General features: G+C 51.4%; 8 protein-coding genes across 8 annotated transcripts; 6 read left to right on the top strand and 2 right to left on the bottom strand.

Annotated features, from left to right (window-relative positions):
- Positions 1-417: 417 nt before the first annotated feature.
- On the top strand, positions 418-1,547 carry ASPSYDRAFT_49768 (uncharacterized protein). The gene is made up of 3 exons (XM_040847911.1): positions 418-782; positions 841-1,014; positions 1,078-1,547. Exons 1-3 carry the CDS (start codon positions 612-614, stop codon positions 1,525-1,527), a joined length of 795 nt encoding a protein of 264 aa, XP_040698451.1. The 5' UTR covers positions 418-611; the 3' UTR covers positions 1,528-1,547.
- Positions 1,548-4,661: 3,114 nt separating this feature from the next.
- ASPSYDRAFT_49769 (uncharacterized protein) lies at positions 4,662-5,947 on the top strand. The gene is made up of 3 exons (XM_040847912.1): positions 4,662-4,867; positions 4,924-5,091; positions 5,154-5,947. Exons 1-3 carry the CDS (start codon positions 4,724-4,726, stop codon positions 5,511-5,513), a joined length of 672 nt encoding a protein of 223 aa, XP_040698452.1. The 5' UTR covers positions 4,662-4,723; the 3' UTR covers positions 5,514-5,947.
- A 602-nt stretch (positions 5,948-6,549) lies between these two features.
- Positions 6,550-7,064, top strand: ASPSYDRAFT_49770 (uncharacterized protein). Its single transcript, XM_040847913.1, has one exon. The coding sequence runs from the start codon at positions 6,566-6,568 to the stop codon at positions 6,980-6,982; it is 417 nt and encodes a 138-aa protein (XP_040698453.1). The 5' UTR covers positions 6,550-6,565; the 3' UTR covers positions 6,983-7,064.
- A 218-nt stretch (positions 7,065-7,282) lies between these two features.
- ASPSYDRAFT_49771 (MFS transporter) lies at positions 7,283-9,176 on the top strand. The gene is made up of 2 exons (XM_040847914.1): positions 7,283-7,908; positions 7,964-9,176. Exons 1-2 carry the CDS (start codon positions 7,335-7,337, stop codon positions 8,869-8,871), a joined length of 1,482 nt encoding a protein of 493 aa, XP_040698454.1. The 5' UTR covers positions 7,283-7,334; the 3' UTR covers positions 8,872-9,176.
- Positions 9,177-9,419: 243 nt separating this feature from the next.
- On the top strand, positions 9,420-11,040 carry ASPSYDRAFT_210266 (DUF2855 family protein). The gene is made up of 2 exons (XM_040843983.1): positions 9,420-10,448; positions 10,498-11,040. The coding sequence occupies exons 1-2, from the start codon at positions 9,459-9,461 to the stop codon at positions 10,792-10,794; spliced, it is 1,287 nt and encodes a 428-aa protein (XP_040698455.1). The 5' UTR covers positions 9,420-9,458; the 3' UTR covers positions 10,795-11,040.
- A 1,327-nt stretch (positions 11,041-12,367) lies between these two features.
- On the bottom strand, positions 12,368-13,886 carry ASPSYDRAFT_185521 (acyl-CoA dehydrogenase family protein). The gene is made up of 2 exons (XM_040843560.1): positions 13,797-13,886; positions 12,368-13,752 (listed from the first exon to the last, which is right to left on the bottom strand). The coding sequence occupies exons 1-2, from the start codon at positions 13,815-13,817 to the stop codon at positions 12,502-12,504; spliced, it is 1,272 nt and encodes a 423-aa protein (XP_040698456.1). The 5' UTR covers positions 13,818-13,886; the 3' UTR covers positions 12,368-12,501.
- A 137-nt stretch (positions 13,887-14,023) lies between these two features.
- ASPSYDRAFT_61214 (CaiB/BaiF CoA transferase family protein) lies at positions 14,024-15,597 on the top strand (the record flags this gene model as incomplete). Its single annotated transcript, XM_040849961.1, has 6 exons — positions 14,024-14,167; positions 14,232-14,303; positions 14,354-14,529; positions 14,579-14,676; positions 14,730-15,404; positions 15,455-15,597. 6 exons carry the CDS (start codon positions 14,024-14,026, stop codon positions 15,595-15,597), a joined length of 1,308 nt encoding a protein of 435 aa, XP_040698457.1.
- Positions 15,598-15,696: 99 nt separating this feature from the next.
- Positions 15,697-16,481, bottom strand: ASPSYDRAFT_35332 (uncharacterized protein; the record flags this gene model as incomplete). Its single annotated transcript, XM_040845323.1, has 5 exons — positions 15,697-15,836; positions 15,885-15,987; positions 16,046-16,224; positions 16,283-16,340; positions 16,395-16,481. The coding sequence occupies 5 exons, from the start codon at positions 16,479-16,481 to the stop codon at positions 15,697-15,699; spliced, it is 567 nt and encodes a 188-aa protein (XP_040698458.1).
- Between the last annotated feature and the right edge of the window lie 214 nt (positions 16,482-16,695).

The following is a 16,695-nucleotide window of genomic DNA, read 5'->3' on the forward strand; positions in this document are numbered from 1 at the left end:
AACGCGATCGCTAGGCTAGCCTCTGCGTCGGGACTCTCACGCTTTCCACATGGCTTTGGCGCTTTTGGGGGTGATCATGTCGGTTAGGGCTAGGCAGTCCACTGTTTTGCGTCCTCCTATGATGTAGGCAAAATGGGCCCAGCGGGCAGTAAACAGGGCTGACCTGACAGATATAGCATCTTGCGGCCATTCCACCTCGCTGTGGAAGTCGTCAGTCCGTAGATTCAACTACAGAAAGCCCAGTTAGCGATGTTTCAGCGTGCCCAGTCGACTATTGACGGGAGCTGGCAGGAGGAAGCGTATATGACTGAGACATCCCATTCACCGCTTTGAAGACGACACCAGAAGGGCCCGGCATTCTCTTTGCCTGATCCGCGGTGAAGCCAATGATAAGCTCCTTCCGCGCCCATATAGCCAGAGTGTAAAACTTGTACTCAGCACAAAGGCAAACCATCGTATACTAGATTCAGAGGCGTTCGAATGGCGTCCAGGTGAGCATGTGGCCAAGTCAATTTAAAAGCAAGAGCTGGGCGTACCTACGCAATATAAAGGCTTCCCACCTCCATCGTGGGGCAATCTCATCGCTTGCTGCTTGGTGATCGCCTCTGGAAATGGCACGATTATCCGCAATCAGGAACCACGCCAACATGCGCCGGTCTGCGGAGTTTGTTATTCAACACATGATGACATTGAACCGGTTCGCAAGCGCTCGAGTCCTCTTCATAGGGCGTTTCGCGGAGCAACATCACCTTGACCTTACGGAAACAGACTACCCCTTCCGGGTAAGTTGCCGATCTCGCATAGTATGTCTGATGCCTAACGAAACTTATCTCCCCACAGAATATCGAGATATGTCTCGAGTTGGACGACCAAGGCCAGCTGCAGAGCCCACCGGGAAATCTCGGCGAGGACCTGTGCAGCTCGTTTCCCGACCGTTTCTTCGAGGTGGACACTCCTGATATTGTCGCGGACATATCGCGCAATTCGCGTATAGCCCTGATGCCCGTCTGCAGTGTGAGTAGCCTGAAGCGTGGGGCCTCCGGTATTAGACCGTTTGCATGATAACGATTTCCGTAGCTGCCCTTCACGCTGCCCTTGGTGCCACTGGCCGAAGTCGCCAACAACCTGGACTCCGGAATGGCGAGCAAGATTGACACGCTATCTCTCGCTATCCACGCGGTGTCAAACGAGCGGGGCCTGTATGCAAAGGCTGTTGGGGACTATGCAACGCGTCTTGCAGAATCCCTAATCACGGTGCAGTCTCCTATACTGGATTTGCCAGACCGTCAACGTCAGGTCGTCCTGGACGCCCTTCCGAGGTTTTTGGGACATTCTGCCCATGACCTGTCGTGGTGGAGAGATTGCATTGTACGAAGAGGGCTGGTGCTCGATTGCCTACTGGCGAGTCTCAACCCTCGTTCACTTTCCGTTTTCTTTTTACGTTTTGTTATTCCTCTTCTTATTGGCCATTTAATGGGCCGTTCAATTTTTGTTCACGGATGCTGTATCAAGTTCCATGCATCTTAGCCGCAATTCTTTCAATTCATGATAGTATGTTCCTTTGAAAACAAGTACTTGAAAGCCTCCAGAGATTAGAAAAGAGGAATTAGGTGGTAAAAGGAATTCCGTCCTTTGTCTTCACCGAATCCTTGTACGCTCTTTAGCAGCACATATTGCGACCAGTGAAGTTCTTTCTCATATGTCAACAGCGGACAAATGCCTGTAAGAAAATGACAGATTCCACAATGGAAGGCATTAACGAACTCCTAGAGGGAACAGCCTGCGCATGCGTCAAGGGATACAAATACTGCAGTTCTGTTCCTGTTCTGTTTCCTTCTTCCATCCTCTATTGTCAATCACCCCTTGCATATCCCGAAAAAACAGCGACAAAATTTTCTGATACTATGGACTCGGAACCTGCAGTTGGCGCTAGGCTGGCGGCGACTCTGGCATATCTGTTCGACAACGCACCTGAAAAGGTCGGTTATGTTTTCTGGGGGTATGTCGCAATGAGCGTGATTAAAAGAGATATGGAGTTGTCTGTGAGTTTACCCGTTGCTTGCATTAGAATCATCCATCGCTGACTGGGCATAATAGGAACTCGAATGCGTTATTAATGATTTACATCTGCAACGAGCCATCGACCTGCTGGTGGCTTCCGGATACTCCAGGTGTGCAGACCGGGCATGCAATGAGTTCAAGAAAGTTCGACCCTCAAGCCGATATAGTCCCGTCCATCACTCCCCAGCCCATCCAGTCGGCGTCGCCCATTTCCATTTGCAGGACGGCTTTATTCTTCATCTCCTGCCACAATGGGCAATCTGTCCCTGGATGGAGCCAATAGAACCAGGCCAAGTTGCAGCTGATGACCCGGATCTCATCCTTACTACTGACCCTACTTTGCCGCCTGCAAGGGAGGATGGGCCGTCTGGACCTTGGAGCGAGTTGGTCCCCGTCAAGATCCTAAACGCAAATTCCTTCACGGAGTCGCTGTTATGGCTTATGTGCCGCGACATTGAGCGTAATGACAGCCTCTTTCGTAGATGGGACAACATGCGTGTAATCATACGTGACACCCCAAGGTCCGCCAGACGTCTAAGGCCCGAATTCCAGGCCGCGTGGGACTGCTGTCAGTTCCGCGGAGACTATGCAGACAGCAAGGTACATATGTATCATGAATTGATTCTGCTGCGCCAGCGGCTGCTTGCAAACGGTTCGCTGCCACAGAATCTACCCAACATTGACGTTCGTGATTGGTCCGTAGGTCAGGCCTCTTCATGGCTTTCTTGGCTAAGCTGGTGAGGTAGAAGCGCATTTGTTATATACCCTTTTCACCTGCACTCACTATTATCACCTTGAGTTCTAATCTGCCAGTGCTTACTTATTGCAACACCGTCGTCTTATCTGATCATCTGAACTTAATAGCCCTACAGCAGACTATGAGAGTGAAACTATAACAATAAAGGTTTTATACAATTACTAGTAATGAATAAAGCTAGTGAACGCTGCCAACTGACTGAAGTCTTCGTAACCAAGCTCGCTCGCAGCCGGAACTGGGGATACGGCCAACATGAGAGCGGTGATTCCTGAGATGGGCAGAGTAGACGAAACAGATACGGAGATGGCGTTCTGACTTCTGGGTGGGATTTAATCGCAGAAGGTGAGAAGAGTGTGAGCGGGCGCCTGCAGGGATTGCCATATATCGCCGGCACTAGGTGTGCGCTTCACTGTTAATCTCCTGAGCAATACGCTTCATTTGCTTTTGGCTGGATCACAAGCCCGTGACCCTTAATATTAATGGAAGCGGAAGGGGTGTCGGGAAGGAAATTGCGAGGGAGCAGCCTGTGTAACAAAAGATTGAGTTTACTCAGATACGCAAAGTCCAGCCCTTGCGCCAGAGTTCTTGGCCAACTGGCGCAGCTTTGGGTGGCGCTATTTCGTGACGGCTACTGGCCCGTGGCGGACGATCATACCGTGACAAGAGAATGGACGAGAGGAAAAGTAGAGAGCTCCAGCCGGGGGTTGAGGGCTGCTTAGCCTCGTCCTGCAGGTCTGTTACCCCTGCGGCGATCCTGTCGGTTAGGGCTGGCCATATTGGAGCAGGGTTGCGCTCTCCACCAAATAGCCTGATATAGATCCATGTGGTCAACTTTATAGGCAGACGCAAATTTCTCTGGTGACCTCAACCGGGAATGTTAGCCTGTACTAGGGGGCATGGATCAGAAGTCCTTGCGTTGCGTGTCTCAGTGAGCGCCCGTTCGGGAGGCAGCATGTGGCGCGGACCTTTGGGAAAACGTTGTCTCCAATGCAGGCCTGGCAATTTGACTTAAGTGTGGACAGGCATAATCTTCTGTCTCCAAATGCCACCAGCTGTCCACGGTAGGTGGCGCTTGGCTTGGGTGTCGGGTTAACTTCCGCGGATGTGCGAGAAGAAGCTCCTCATTCGAGATATGCGTTCTGTCCACGAGCAGCTCCAAAAACCGTGAGCGTTCGTAAAGTCAATCATGCTATATTGTCTCTGTTTCCCCTTGGGCAATTGACAGACGCCGATACCATTGAGGCCCGGCCCACATAATGTGCGAGATGCTTTCTAGGTTGGGCAAAGGTGGCTGATCGAAGAGGAATTTCTGATCTAGCCTCTTTCTTGTGTCTCAATACTACACCTAATAAATGCAGATTGGTCAGGTCAATACGCACACTCTTATGATATTTCCCTCTCATGCTCGTTATCACATTCATAAGCGCAGGGATGCGGCGATCGAATGTTGTAGGAAGATGTCATCCTGTCGCCATAAACATGGTAAAGGCTAGCCATGTGGACAGACCACTGGAGGTTCCTGAGACTAGGGTGAACATTCCACTGCCGGGTGTCTTATTCCATTGGCCTGCAACCCTGCTGGGCCTGGGATATACTTTGTAGTGTCCTCCTGCTTATGACTGCGGGTTCCAGAAGAGACATTCTGGCACAAAGAAAGTCAAATATTCGTATACTCTATTGAAATGACTATGAACTGCATCCGCCGGAGGGATGCTCTGTTGCGAGATGGCGGAGTGAAACTACTCGACCTCTACAAGGTATAAAGGGTTGCCATTGACCCTCACCCAGGTTGATAATGGAAACATTCCTTAACCCTGCTTCCCTACATTCAATGATTGATTCGCAAATCGCATCCCATTCCACATAACCGAGTGGACTCCCGTTGGACAGATACTTACTCCAGCCATGCCCACCCAGCCGACAATCCGAGATTCAGCAATTGCGCTGCTTCACGACATGTCCTTTTGGGGCTGGTTCGCCACCGGTGAAGTCCTCTTTCTGGGTCGTTTTGCTGAGGCCTACCACTTGCCTAACGCCCCAACCCCCAATGTCAGTTACCCAGTGAATGTTTCATATCTGATTGATAACACGTCCTCCTGGGGCAGGTGATCGAAATATGCCTCAACTTGGACGACAAAAGCAGAGTTCAGCAGCCGGCCCGCCACCTGGCCCTTATTATGCCCAACCAACGCTTTATCGAAACTCAACCGCCCGGACACACGATCATTGACAGGTTGAACGGAACTCGAATTACTTTCATTGATGCATCCGCGGTGAGCACTATTAACCTGCGCTTCCGACATTGACCCGCTTGTAATGTTAACATTTATTATAGTTGCCATACCGACCTCCCATGGTACCACTTTCCCAGGCCAAAGACAACTTTCCTTCTGCGATCGCCAATCCACTGGATCTGATAGCCCTCGGCATCTGTGAAGTCGCCGTTGGGACCGACAATAACCGTCCGGTTGTTGCGCATGCCATCGCTTGTCTTGCTGAACGCATTATCATGTCCGGCTCGCCTTTGTTGATGTTTTCAGATACCCAGCGACAACGGGTGTTGGGACATCTCACCCGTTTCGCGCGTCATTCCAAGAAATCCAAGTCTTGGTGGAAATCTCATATTGTGCCAAGGGGACCTTCGATGCTGGATCATGTTCGTGCAGGGTCAGCTCGTTCTTTATTTAGGAAGTGATGTCCTGAAACAGGTTCCCTATCTACTTGGGCACAGTACGACGGATGATCACACCATTTGCATTTGGGGGGCCTCCTTGTATGTAGCAGTTTTCGTTTCGTGTTGTTGCTATTTGAACTCTCCGGATAGGTGGTTCAATCGACGGAAAGGCCCCAGAGGCCGGTAAAGAGAGACTTCTATACCGAGATATCCTTTTATTTCTTTGGGTGGGCTTTATCACTGCACCTCCCCTTCTACGCGTTTCAAGGGAACCCCATGGAAGGATAGTTTCTTTGTCATTACTCCCGAGTCGCTTTCGTATCCTGAACCGCCCGACTTTCTATTTAAGGATTACTAGAAAAGGTAGCCATATCAAGAAAGGGTATCCCTTTGTTGTAGGGTCAGGGCCTGATGAGACAGGGAATTCATAAGGGAAGAATTGTTAATACATGGGGAGGCAGAAAGATAAATAGCCCCGTCCTACGCAGAGAGCCTTGCCCTATCCGCATTTTCTATTCCCAAATACGGTAATACCCCCTGAGTACGAAAAAAAATCAACACTCAACTCCTGAATTTGGCGATATGGCTGCAAACCCGGAATTCGTTGCAGATCTCGCGTCCGCTATAGCATATATATTTGATAAAGCGACAACCCCAATCGGCTATGTCCTCTGGGGATGGGCGCCATTCAGCGCTATTCAGAAAACCTTTAGATTTCCGGTTAATCCATTCCGTTGTTTCCTTCAGAAAGCTGAGATCACTAACGGGAGAAATAATAGGAACTCGAATTCGTCCTTCCCGAAAAGTATATAAGAGCAGCTGCCGATTTACTGGTCGCTGCCGGATACGCCAAATGTACAGATCCTTCCTGTAACGAGCTAACCAACGATCGGACACCAGGCGAAACTCAACGCGTGGAGGTCATTATCGCGTGGAACCGATATCATCCGGTTGGCGACTCCCACTTCCATATAAAAAACGGCTTTGTCGTGCATCTTTTACCGCAGTCCAAAATTATCCCCTGGCTCACGGAAATACAACCAGGACCACCCGCCGATGATGATGCAGACTTGATGCTAACCACTGATCCGACTCTTCCAGCGGCAGCTGAGAATGGGCCATCTGGAGCTTGGAGGCATCGTTATCCTGTCAAGATCTTAAACCCGGATTCTTTTACCGAGTCGGTAATGTGGCTATATTGTCGGGATGTCGAGCATGATGACTACCTTCACTGCAGATGGTCCGACATGCAAATGGCCTTAAGGGACGACACCATGTTCACAAAATGCCTCCGGCCACAGTTTCGATCTGCGTGGGACTGCTTCAATTGCCGCGACGAGTATTACGGGATACATATGTACCGCGAGATCCTGTTGCTACGCGAGCGACTAATTGCAGACGGTCGACTGCCGCAAAACCTGCCATTTATCGACATTTCTGAGTATCAAGACCCTGTTAGTGAGCATTATGGTCTGGCTCCACCGGTATAGGATGGAAGGGTTTATATGGTTCTTATCAAGTGTGCCAGTGGTTCCCTTCGCTTTTGTTTGACTTCGTGTTGTTACTTTTTATATTACATCTCCTCATGCAGCCTAGTGTTCAATACAATAACAACAATATAGATTGTGCAATGCTGATATGATATGCTTTAAGGCACCCAGTTGCTAGTGCTGACTCTGCCTGATCATTGCCGGTTGTTCCGGATGGCCATACCGTGATCTTATCTGATCTTGATCTGATCATCTAATCTGATTGTAGAAAATAAATAATCACTCACAAGTGAATAACCCCGTAATTCGCAGGCCCGTGTTGTCATTCTTTCTTTAACACACCTTCACAGCAATGTCAGACACTATCACCCCCGTTCCCGCAACGGACGTCGAGCTGGCCGTGGTCCAGAGCAATGCCAGCAAGGACAGCGACCCGTTCCTAGTCGCGTTTGCAGAGCCGTATGACACCGACAACCCCAAGGACTGGCCCACCGGTCGCAAATGGGCTGTCACCGACGTCCTCGCAACGACCGGCTTCAACCGCATCATGGTCTCCACCATTGTGGCACCCGCACTCTCAACGATTGCAGCAGAGCTCGATATGAACTCCGCCGAGTCCGCCATGGCCCTCTCGATCTACCTGCTGGCGACTGCGATTGGGCCCCTCTTCATCGGGCCCTTGTCTGAGGTCTACGGCCGGAAACACATCCTCCACGCGTCTAATATCTGGTTTTTGGTTTGGAATCTGGTCTGTGGGTTTGCAAACACCAAGCAGGTGTTGATTGCATCTCGCTTTCTCGCTGGCTTTGGGGCTAGTGCCATTTATGCTCTCGCCTCTGGCGTTCTGTCGGACGTATGGCGACCCGAGCAGCGCGGCCACTCTCTCGGTGTCTACTTGCTTATTCCCTTGCTCGGCGCCGCTGTTGGTATGCATCCATCTCCAAAACAAATGATGATGATGATGGATTAACCGTTAGATAGGCCCCATAATCGGCGGCTTCATGGCCGGTCGTACCACCTGGCGCTGGATGTTCTGGTCCACGTCCGTCTTCCAGGCCGTGATGATCGTGGTTTCGTTCAGCGTCTTCCGCGAAACGTACGGGCCGCTCATTCTCAGATCTCGAGCTGAGCGACTGCGCCGCGAGACTGGTGAAGGGCGCTATCAGACTCTAGATGAGCGCCTCCACGGCGACAAATCACCCTGGGCAGTTCTTGGACGAGCGTTGATACGGCCTCTCCGCCTGCTTGCTTTTCATCCCATCGTGCAGATTTCCGCGATCATTGCAGCGTTTGACTACGGCATCCTCTACATTGTCATGTCGACCTTCTCGCAGCTCTGGACCCAACACTACGGCCAACCAGTTGAGCTCAGTGGACTCCATTACATGGCCTGCGCGCTTGGCGAAATCGCAGGCTCTCAGATCACTTCGAGGCTAATGGATGGTCTATACCGCCGCTGGACCGTGCGCTGGGAGCGGCCCCATACCCCAGAAGCACGTCTGCCGACAATCCTATTTGGCGCGATCCTCGGCCCCCTTGGCCTGTTCATGTACGGCTGGGTGTCGGAATACCGTCTACACTGGGCCATTGTGGATCTTGGTATATCAATAGCCATGCTGGGTATGCAGAGCAACGCCATGCCCCTGCAGGCGTATGTGATGGAGTCTTACCCCGACCATACCAGTAGTGCGTCCGCTGCAACCCAGTTCTTGCGCAGTCTTACGGCATTCTTATTCCCGCTCTTTGCGCCCCGGATGTATCAGGTTCTGGGGTATGGCTGGGCGAATAGTATCCTGGCTTTTGGGGGTCTTCTCCTCGGGGTTCCGGCGCCTTTTGTGCTATGGTTCTTTGGGGCGAAATTGAGAGCATTTGCGCAGTCTAGCTATTAGGGAATTTTTTTTTTTTTTTGTTTCGCCTTGGTCTTGTGGACTTTCTTTTCTTTCGAGCTTCGTGTGGGTCGCTTTCCGAACGTGGTTCTCACAGTGTCCTATACCTTGGCAGGGTTCAGGGACGCGTGGTTATTGCCCTTGTCTCCCCTTTGGGTAAAGCCGTCCGGTGATTAAATAACGGTTTTCCTAGTTATGTGCTACAATTAACCCCTCGTTCCGGCTGCTTAAAATATTAATGCTGTTAGAAAGGGTTTAACCAGCCCAGGCGCCTTGTAGAAGTTCTAAGTATAGGTTGCAGCCTCAGGCCTCCATTGCCCTCCAGGAACCGAATGCAAAAAAAGGCACCAGGAACGAGGACAGTCAGAACTAAGGCCAGTTTATTTCCTGCTGTTATTTTCAACATATTCACAGGCAATATTCACCCTCTTAATGAATAATAACAAGCACCCAAAGGTGACTGCTAGTTCAGCAACTTCACTATGCACCAATGCTGACAAATGCAGCCTCCAGTGGGGCCGCAATGTCTTCAATCTTCAGTTGCCCCTCCCCTCAACACAACCACATCAAATCCGATATAATAGGCAATAATGGACGTCCACGTCGTCTCAAAATCCAACAATAGCCAGCATGCGACGTTCTCGCTCACAGGCTCATCATCCCAGGAGGAATCTCCCCTGAAACCATCCTCGGTGCGCGTGCGCGCAACACTGCTGGGCCTGGCCTCTAACAACCTCACCTACGCGCTCGGCGGAACCCGGCTACACTGGTGGGATGCATACCCCGTCCCACCAACGGCCCCGGCTCCATACAACGACTCCTCGGAATGGGGGATCGTGCCGGCCTGGGGTCTCGCGAGCGTCATTGAAAGTTCCATTCCTGATCTCCCGGCCGGGACATCGCTTTACGGGCTCTGGCCGACATCGGCGCATGTTGTAGATCTGGAACTAACCCCCGCCGCCGACGGCGACGAGGCGCGGGGTCACTGGAGGGAGGTTTCGTCACACCGAGCCAGTTTAATGCCCCTGTATAACCAGTACAGGGTGTTTGAGACGCATGGGAAGGATCTGTCGGAGTTCGGGTGGGATGTTACGGTCGGCGCGACTATGAAGGCCGGGTATGTGCTGAGCGAGTATGTTTTCACGCCGGACCCTGTGAATCATCCGCCTGTGCATCCGCTTGCGGAGAGCGAGCAGTGGACGGTTGAGGACGCGGATCTGTCCAAGACGGTGTTTGTGAGCTTGGCGGCGGCAACGAAGACCGCGCGCTCCATGGCGTATAATTTCTTCTGCAGGCCGCGGAACACGGGGCCGCTGGCGTTTTTGCAGGTTACGTCTAGGCCGAGGGATATCTTGGAAGCTGCGGAGAAGTTTATCCCGCAGTTTCCCGTTGGCGCGATTGCGTATGAGGATGTTGTTTCTTCTGGGGGGTGGATTGCGAGGTTGAGGCCGGAGAGGGTGGTTGTTGCGGACTTTGGGGCGCGGGATGGAGCGTTGAACGGGATCGTCAAGGCGATTGAGAGTACGCCCGAGTTGCAGTCAACGAAAGTTACGGTTCTGGCAGTAGGGAATCAGCAGAAGGTATGTTGCACTGCCTTACGTGACAGTGTCCGGAAGCTAACTCGAACAGGTCTACACGCCAGAGGAACTCCAGGCTTCACGAGAGTCCTTCGTCTCTTTTAACAAAATCCAGATGAACGCATCTGCAATACAAGAAACGGCAGCAAGGCACCGTGGCCTAGGCCTTTACCATGAGGAACTCCAAAAGCGATGGGATCACTGGCTCAAGAACCGCGAATGCGCGGCGCCCGATCTGAGCCTTGTCTGGGGCAAGGGAATAGTTGGAGCGCGTGGGTTAGAAGGTGGCTGGGAGGCATTATGCCAAAGTAAGGTCAGGCCAGGTGAAGCATTAGTATACCGGGTTTAAAGTTGCATTCTGGTCGTGTTAGCGTTGCATTCTGCTATTGCAGTGAATCAATATCCATATTTCCACTGAGGGTGTAATTCCCCTCTTTAGTGTTTCTATCTTAGTTCTAAAAGCAACTCGCCGGTATTCTGCTAATTTCCTTTTCTTTTCTTTTTATTTATTTGTTTTTTTGCGGCGGATCTGGCCGAAATGCTTGAAAATATATATTCTCGTCCACGCCCACAACAAAAATGATCCCAGTCCACCATGAACGAAAAGATCAAATAAACAATACTGGTAAACAATGAATACCTCTACCACGCATATAAGCCCAGTGGCATCGTCAACACCGTAGACATCGCGGTGATTTAGTTTGAAGACACCAACCATGTACCCAGACCAGGTTGTAACAACTGCAATAACCAGTAAACAGACTATGCCCGGGACAATGCCCAGTACATCGAAAGCCTCGGGGATTGACAAAACACCAATCCCGATCTGGGCCTTCATCATGAGAATCGTGGTTCCAATCCATCCTAACTGGGGTTGATCAGCCTACGCCAAAAGGAAATGAAGAGATAACCGTACGTTGCGGTAATTGGGACCATCCTCCGAGATGACGCCAAAAACGGCATCTTCGGTTACTGCCCGGTCGGTTGCGGGGTTGTCATCTTTTTTGTCGCTCATATTAGGTGATTGTGGAATAGGGCTTGGGATGGTAGAATATCAAGAAGGAAGGGCTGGTGACGAGGGACTATTTACGGCAATTGTTTGCGCTGGAGGGGCCGCCGTAGGGGCGCACGATGTTGGATTAGACCTCAAACCCAGAGTTCATAACATCATTGATTTGGGCAAGAAGGCTGGAGACCGCGAATTAGAGAGGCTTGTATACCAGAATGGTTGGACAAGCGTGGTAGGCTAGTTGAAGAGGATTATGGGGTAAAACATAGGGTCCGTTTGGTCCGGCGAGCGGATTGCAGCAGTGTAAGTTTCTTCTCACGGCAGGCAGTTAAATCTTCAGTAATATGGGAAATTGAGGGATCGTATCATCATCAACTTCGCATGCCTTGCACCCAGCATTCTTGGCATCGATGCTGTGGGTCAGCCCTTGCTCCAGGCTCCCCTGGACATGTTGCATACCGCGCCTTGTGGTGACACGCTCACAAACAACATCTGTGATCTGGGCGAGGTAGAGAGTTAATCTCCATCGTGGGGTAAACTGCAATTTGACCATCTTAACTTACACAGCAAGACTGTGTCACTGACTGGGCGGCGTACTAGGGCTAGAAGGCTAACATTGCGGGAGCATCACGACATCTGGATAAGGCCCCGCAACAATCTCGGAGTGCTCATTTATTATGCAGATTTGGATGATCTGGATCTGAGATTGGTAGCTCTGCACGTAACACCCACTGACTGTTAGGCTCGGTATCCCTGCCCAATATGTGGAGGGAGATGCCTCCACAGACAGTCCAGAAGACGCCATTTGCGCTGAGTCCTGCCTATTTGAAAGACATAGAGATAATCGTTATCGTGAACCCCAGTTCTTGTAGTTATTCTAGTAGATATTCTCGAATAGGAAACGGAAAACGCTGTTGGATATATTGCTGCTATTTAATTGGCTATCTATTTGTCCTTTTCGTGAAATACGCCGATCATTTACTAAGTTTGTTCAAATGTACTGCACCTTACCAACAAGGCCAGGAACAGAATAGACGAGGCAATGTATTAATATGACTTTGGCAGCCCCAGCACCCTCTGTCCGATATAATTACAGATCATCTCCCGACTCACCGGCGCCAATCGCGGAATCCACACCTCCCTGAGATATCTTTCAACATGGAATTCCCTGGCATATCCCATCCCTCCATGCGAGAGGACAGCCCGTTCACACGCCTCAAACGCCGCCTCGCCAGCTAGATATTTGCCAGCATTCGCGTACTCGCCATCGCCATACCCGCCATCATACAGTTTCGCCGCCTGCGAAATCATCAACCTCACCGCCTCCAGCTTCATCCAACTATCCGCCATCGGATGCTGCAGTCCCTGGTTCATCCCGATAGGCCGACCGAATACTTTCCGGTCCGATGCATACTGCGTTGCACGACGGAGCGCAGCAAAGCCCAACCCCAGCGCTTCAGCACCGATAAGGATGCGCTCTGCATTCATACCATGCATGATCATTTTGAAACCTTCATTCTCGGCACCAGCAAGGTCACTAGCCGGTACGCGCCAGTTATCAAAGAACAGCTCATTCGTATCGACAGCGCCGCGCCCCATCTTGGGGATTTCACGCACCTCCACGGACGAACGGTTCAAGTCCGTGTAAAATAAGGATAGACCCTGCGACGGCTTCTTCACTTCCGACAGTGGCGTCGTGCGCACCAGGATGAGGATCTTCTGCGCGTTCTGCGCAGTCGATATCCAGATCTTCTGCCCGGAGAGGATATAGTGGTCCCCATCTCTGCGGGCCGTCGATTGCAGCTTCAGCGTGTCCAGTCCCGTATTCGGCTCTGTCACACCAAAGCAAGCCCGCTCTCTACCGGCGATGAGCGGCACCAACCAGCGCCTCTTCTGCTCGGGTGTGCCGAATTTCACCACCGGTTCCAGACCGAAGATGTTCATGTGCACCGACGAAGCGGCGGTCATGCCCCCGCCGGACTCGGACACCGTCTGCATCATCACGGCGGCCTCGGAGAGGCCCAGAGCTGAGCCTTCGTACTCTGTGGGCATACAGATCCCCAGCCAGCCGTCGCGGGCGAGCGTGGCGTGGAAGTCGGCCGGGAACTGTTTGCGGGCGTCCAGGTCGGCCCAGTACTCGTCTGGGAAGCGGGCGCATATCTTGGAGATGGCGTCCCGCACTGTCCGCTGGGAGTCGGTGTAATCTGGGTTGTGGTTTTGGAGATATTCTTGTGCCCTGGATGTGATGGTGCGGATGGACCGGGGGACTGTGCATATGCCGGGTGTGGCGAGTCGGGGCTGTCACTTGTTAGATACGACCACCAAGTTCGGGGAATACGTACAATTCTGTAAAAGAGCGACATATTTAGTAGATATGCCTTGCAGATGAACCTCTACACCGTACGTAGTCTGATTTATGAGATCGGTCGGTGTACTCCAGCTGTTAACCGACAGCCGAACCAAGCGATGTCCCCGCGGATCGCAGCTGGCAATGCGGGGTTGAATTACCATATAGCCGCGCTGATATTTCACAGTGGACAGAAGATAGATAAATCCAACTGTACCCGCGATGAAGTGCTCAATCAGTAGAACAGTCCCGTGCAGGCTGCGCAGAAATGGCGCATTCGCCCGCGGGTTGCGATGCTACTCAGCCCCGTCGAGGCAGGGTCCTCTACAGGGCATCCGCATTCTCGACTTGACGCGAGTCTTAGCTGTAAACCAACTCATTGATCATACTGTATAGGCCTAGGCCAATAGTGCAGTACTGACTTGATTAGGGCCCCTTCTGTACGCAGATACTGGCAGACTACGGCGCCGATGTGATCAAAGTCGAGCATCCCAAAGGAGGTGTAAGTACCTTTACCTGAATGTAGAGCACTCACTAACCCATTCAATGCAGGATGACACGCGACTATGGCGAGAAGAAGGCGAGGATAAACTCTGGAAACCAGGCACGAAGAATACATCGCTGTACTTCAACGGGATCAACCGCAACAAACGCTCTATCGCGGTGAATCTCAAGCAAGAAGCTGGTCGGAGCATCATCCTCGATCTTCTCAAGGACGTTGATGTAGTGTACGTTCGTCCAGAATTCTTTTGAACTACAGATGCTAAAGGGGGACAGGGTCGATAACTTCATCCCGGGGAAACTGGAAGAACTGGGGCTGGGATACAAGGTCTTTGCAGAGACGAACCCGTCTATCATCCATGCTAGTATATCAGGTACCATCCTCTCGCTACCAACGGCAAGGCTACATTTATCCTAACGAGCTTAGGGTATGGAGCGACAGGCCCGTACGCTCAACGCGCAGGGTACGATGCAGTCGCCGCCGCAGAGGCAGGCCTGCTACATATAACAGGCGAGCCAGATGGGCCGCCAACGAAGCCTGGTGTCGGGCTAATGGACATGGCGACTGGGCTGTACCTGCACGGCGCGATTTGCGCGGCCCTGGTATCCAAGGCACGAACAGGAAAGGCGCAGAAGATCGACGCGTCGCTATTCGAGACGACCATCTCCATACTAAACAACGTCGGCATGTCCTGGCTCAACCTAGGGAAAGAAGGGCAACGATGGGGAACGGCACACGCTACGATTGTTCCTTACAGGGTGTTCAAAACGAAGGACTCGGAGCTCTTCCTTGGGGCCGTTAATAGTCGACAGTTTCGGGTATTGTGTGAGAGATTGGGGGATGAGAGTATTGCTAATGATCCTCGGTTTGTAGACAATGATCTAAGGGTAAGAAACCGGGATGCCCTGAATGAGATACTGCTGAAATGCTTCGCGACGAAGACGACGGATCAGTGGATGAAGGTCTTCGAGGACAGTGGGATGCCTCATGGACCGGTTAATACGATCGAGCAGGCCTTCGAACATCCACAGACAAAAGCACGCGCAATGGTGCAGACTATCCAGCATTCTGAGGCGGAGGATGGAAGGATTCATGTTCCAGGTACGCTGTTACTGGGATATATAAGGCACTATCGCTGACAGTCTGTCTAGGCATACCGGTGAAATTTGATAACTCGGAATCAACAAATGCCACTCAGCCCCCAGGGCTTGGAGAACATACCGAAGACATTCTCGCTGAGATGGGCCGCTCTGAATTGGAAGTTAAGAGGCTTCGTGCGCAGGGAGCCATATAGGCATTGCGAGTCAGACTAATATAGACATACAATGAACACAATCGGGTTGACAAGACAATTTCTAGCTATAGAAACACTCGAACTCAAAGAATACGACTTCTAGACCTCAACATAGATGTCCTGACAGCTTTCGTATGTCTGTTCATTCCCACTTGCATACCAATACCACTGTATCACGCAGTTTCCTGCCACATCGCATGGTGCTCCCAGTGAGCTTGGAATGGTCACATTGTAGTCAACTATAAAGGTTAGTTAGGGGTCTCCCAGAACGAAAGTGTTGGACGTACTGTCATCGCGTGGTGGACCAGAAAGATGATCGGGCCAGTTATCCCATGTTCGCAGAGGCTCGCCAACCACCTCGTTTGTCGCGGTTTCAACTATCGATACGTTCTGGCGGTAGTAGCAGTTAGAGACATGAACAGGAGCAAGAAACTGAACACCGGCATACCGCGTATCCAGGATGGTGGCCCGCGATCAAGTCAATGTGGAAGTAAAGCACGTCGCCACCCTTGACAACCTTGACATTGTCGCTGTTGTCCTCGAACTGATACCCCCGACAGAGGTAGGCATTGCAATTATAGTCGTCGTCAGCCTCGGCCACTGCATTCTCGATAGGACCGGCGATATCTGGGACAGGTTTGTCAATGACCGAGCCCGGTGTTAATTGGCATGGTGATTTACTGACCCCCTTCGAGGACATCTACTACGGCTAATCCACATGCCGCTTCATGGGCAGGCCCTGTCTGAAGTATACTTTCAGCAAGCGGTCATGATTCAAAGGAGACGAGGATACTCACCTTCCGAGGAGGCGGATCATCGACAACGGCGTGTCCATGGACGCCCAGTATAGCTGCCAGCATGACAACCGTGATTGACGAAAGCATTTTTAAATGGTGGTCTATACAGAATCTTGCCAGGAGGGGAACTGCAAGGAAGAATTGACCAGTTGTTTATTTATACAGTGTGTATTGGATGGATGGATTATCTAGTCCCAACATGGCGCGTAATGCGAGACATTGTGAAGACAATACACAGTCCAGCCTTCATTATTGAAAAGAACGATGTCGATATTTATTCCAGTAACCGATATTTCCCCGC

Source organism: Aspergillus sydowii (assembly GCF_001890705.1).
Source record: "Aspergillus sydowii CBS 593.65 unplaced genomic scaffold ASPSYscaffold_13, whole genome shotgun sequence".
Classification (NCBI taxonomy): Eukaryota; Fungi; Ascomycota; class Eurotiomycetes; order Eurotiales; family Aspergillaceae; genus Aspergillus; species Aspergillus sydowii.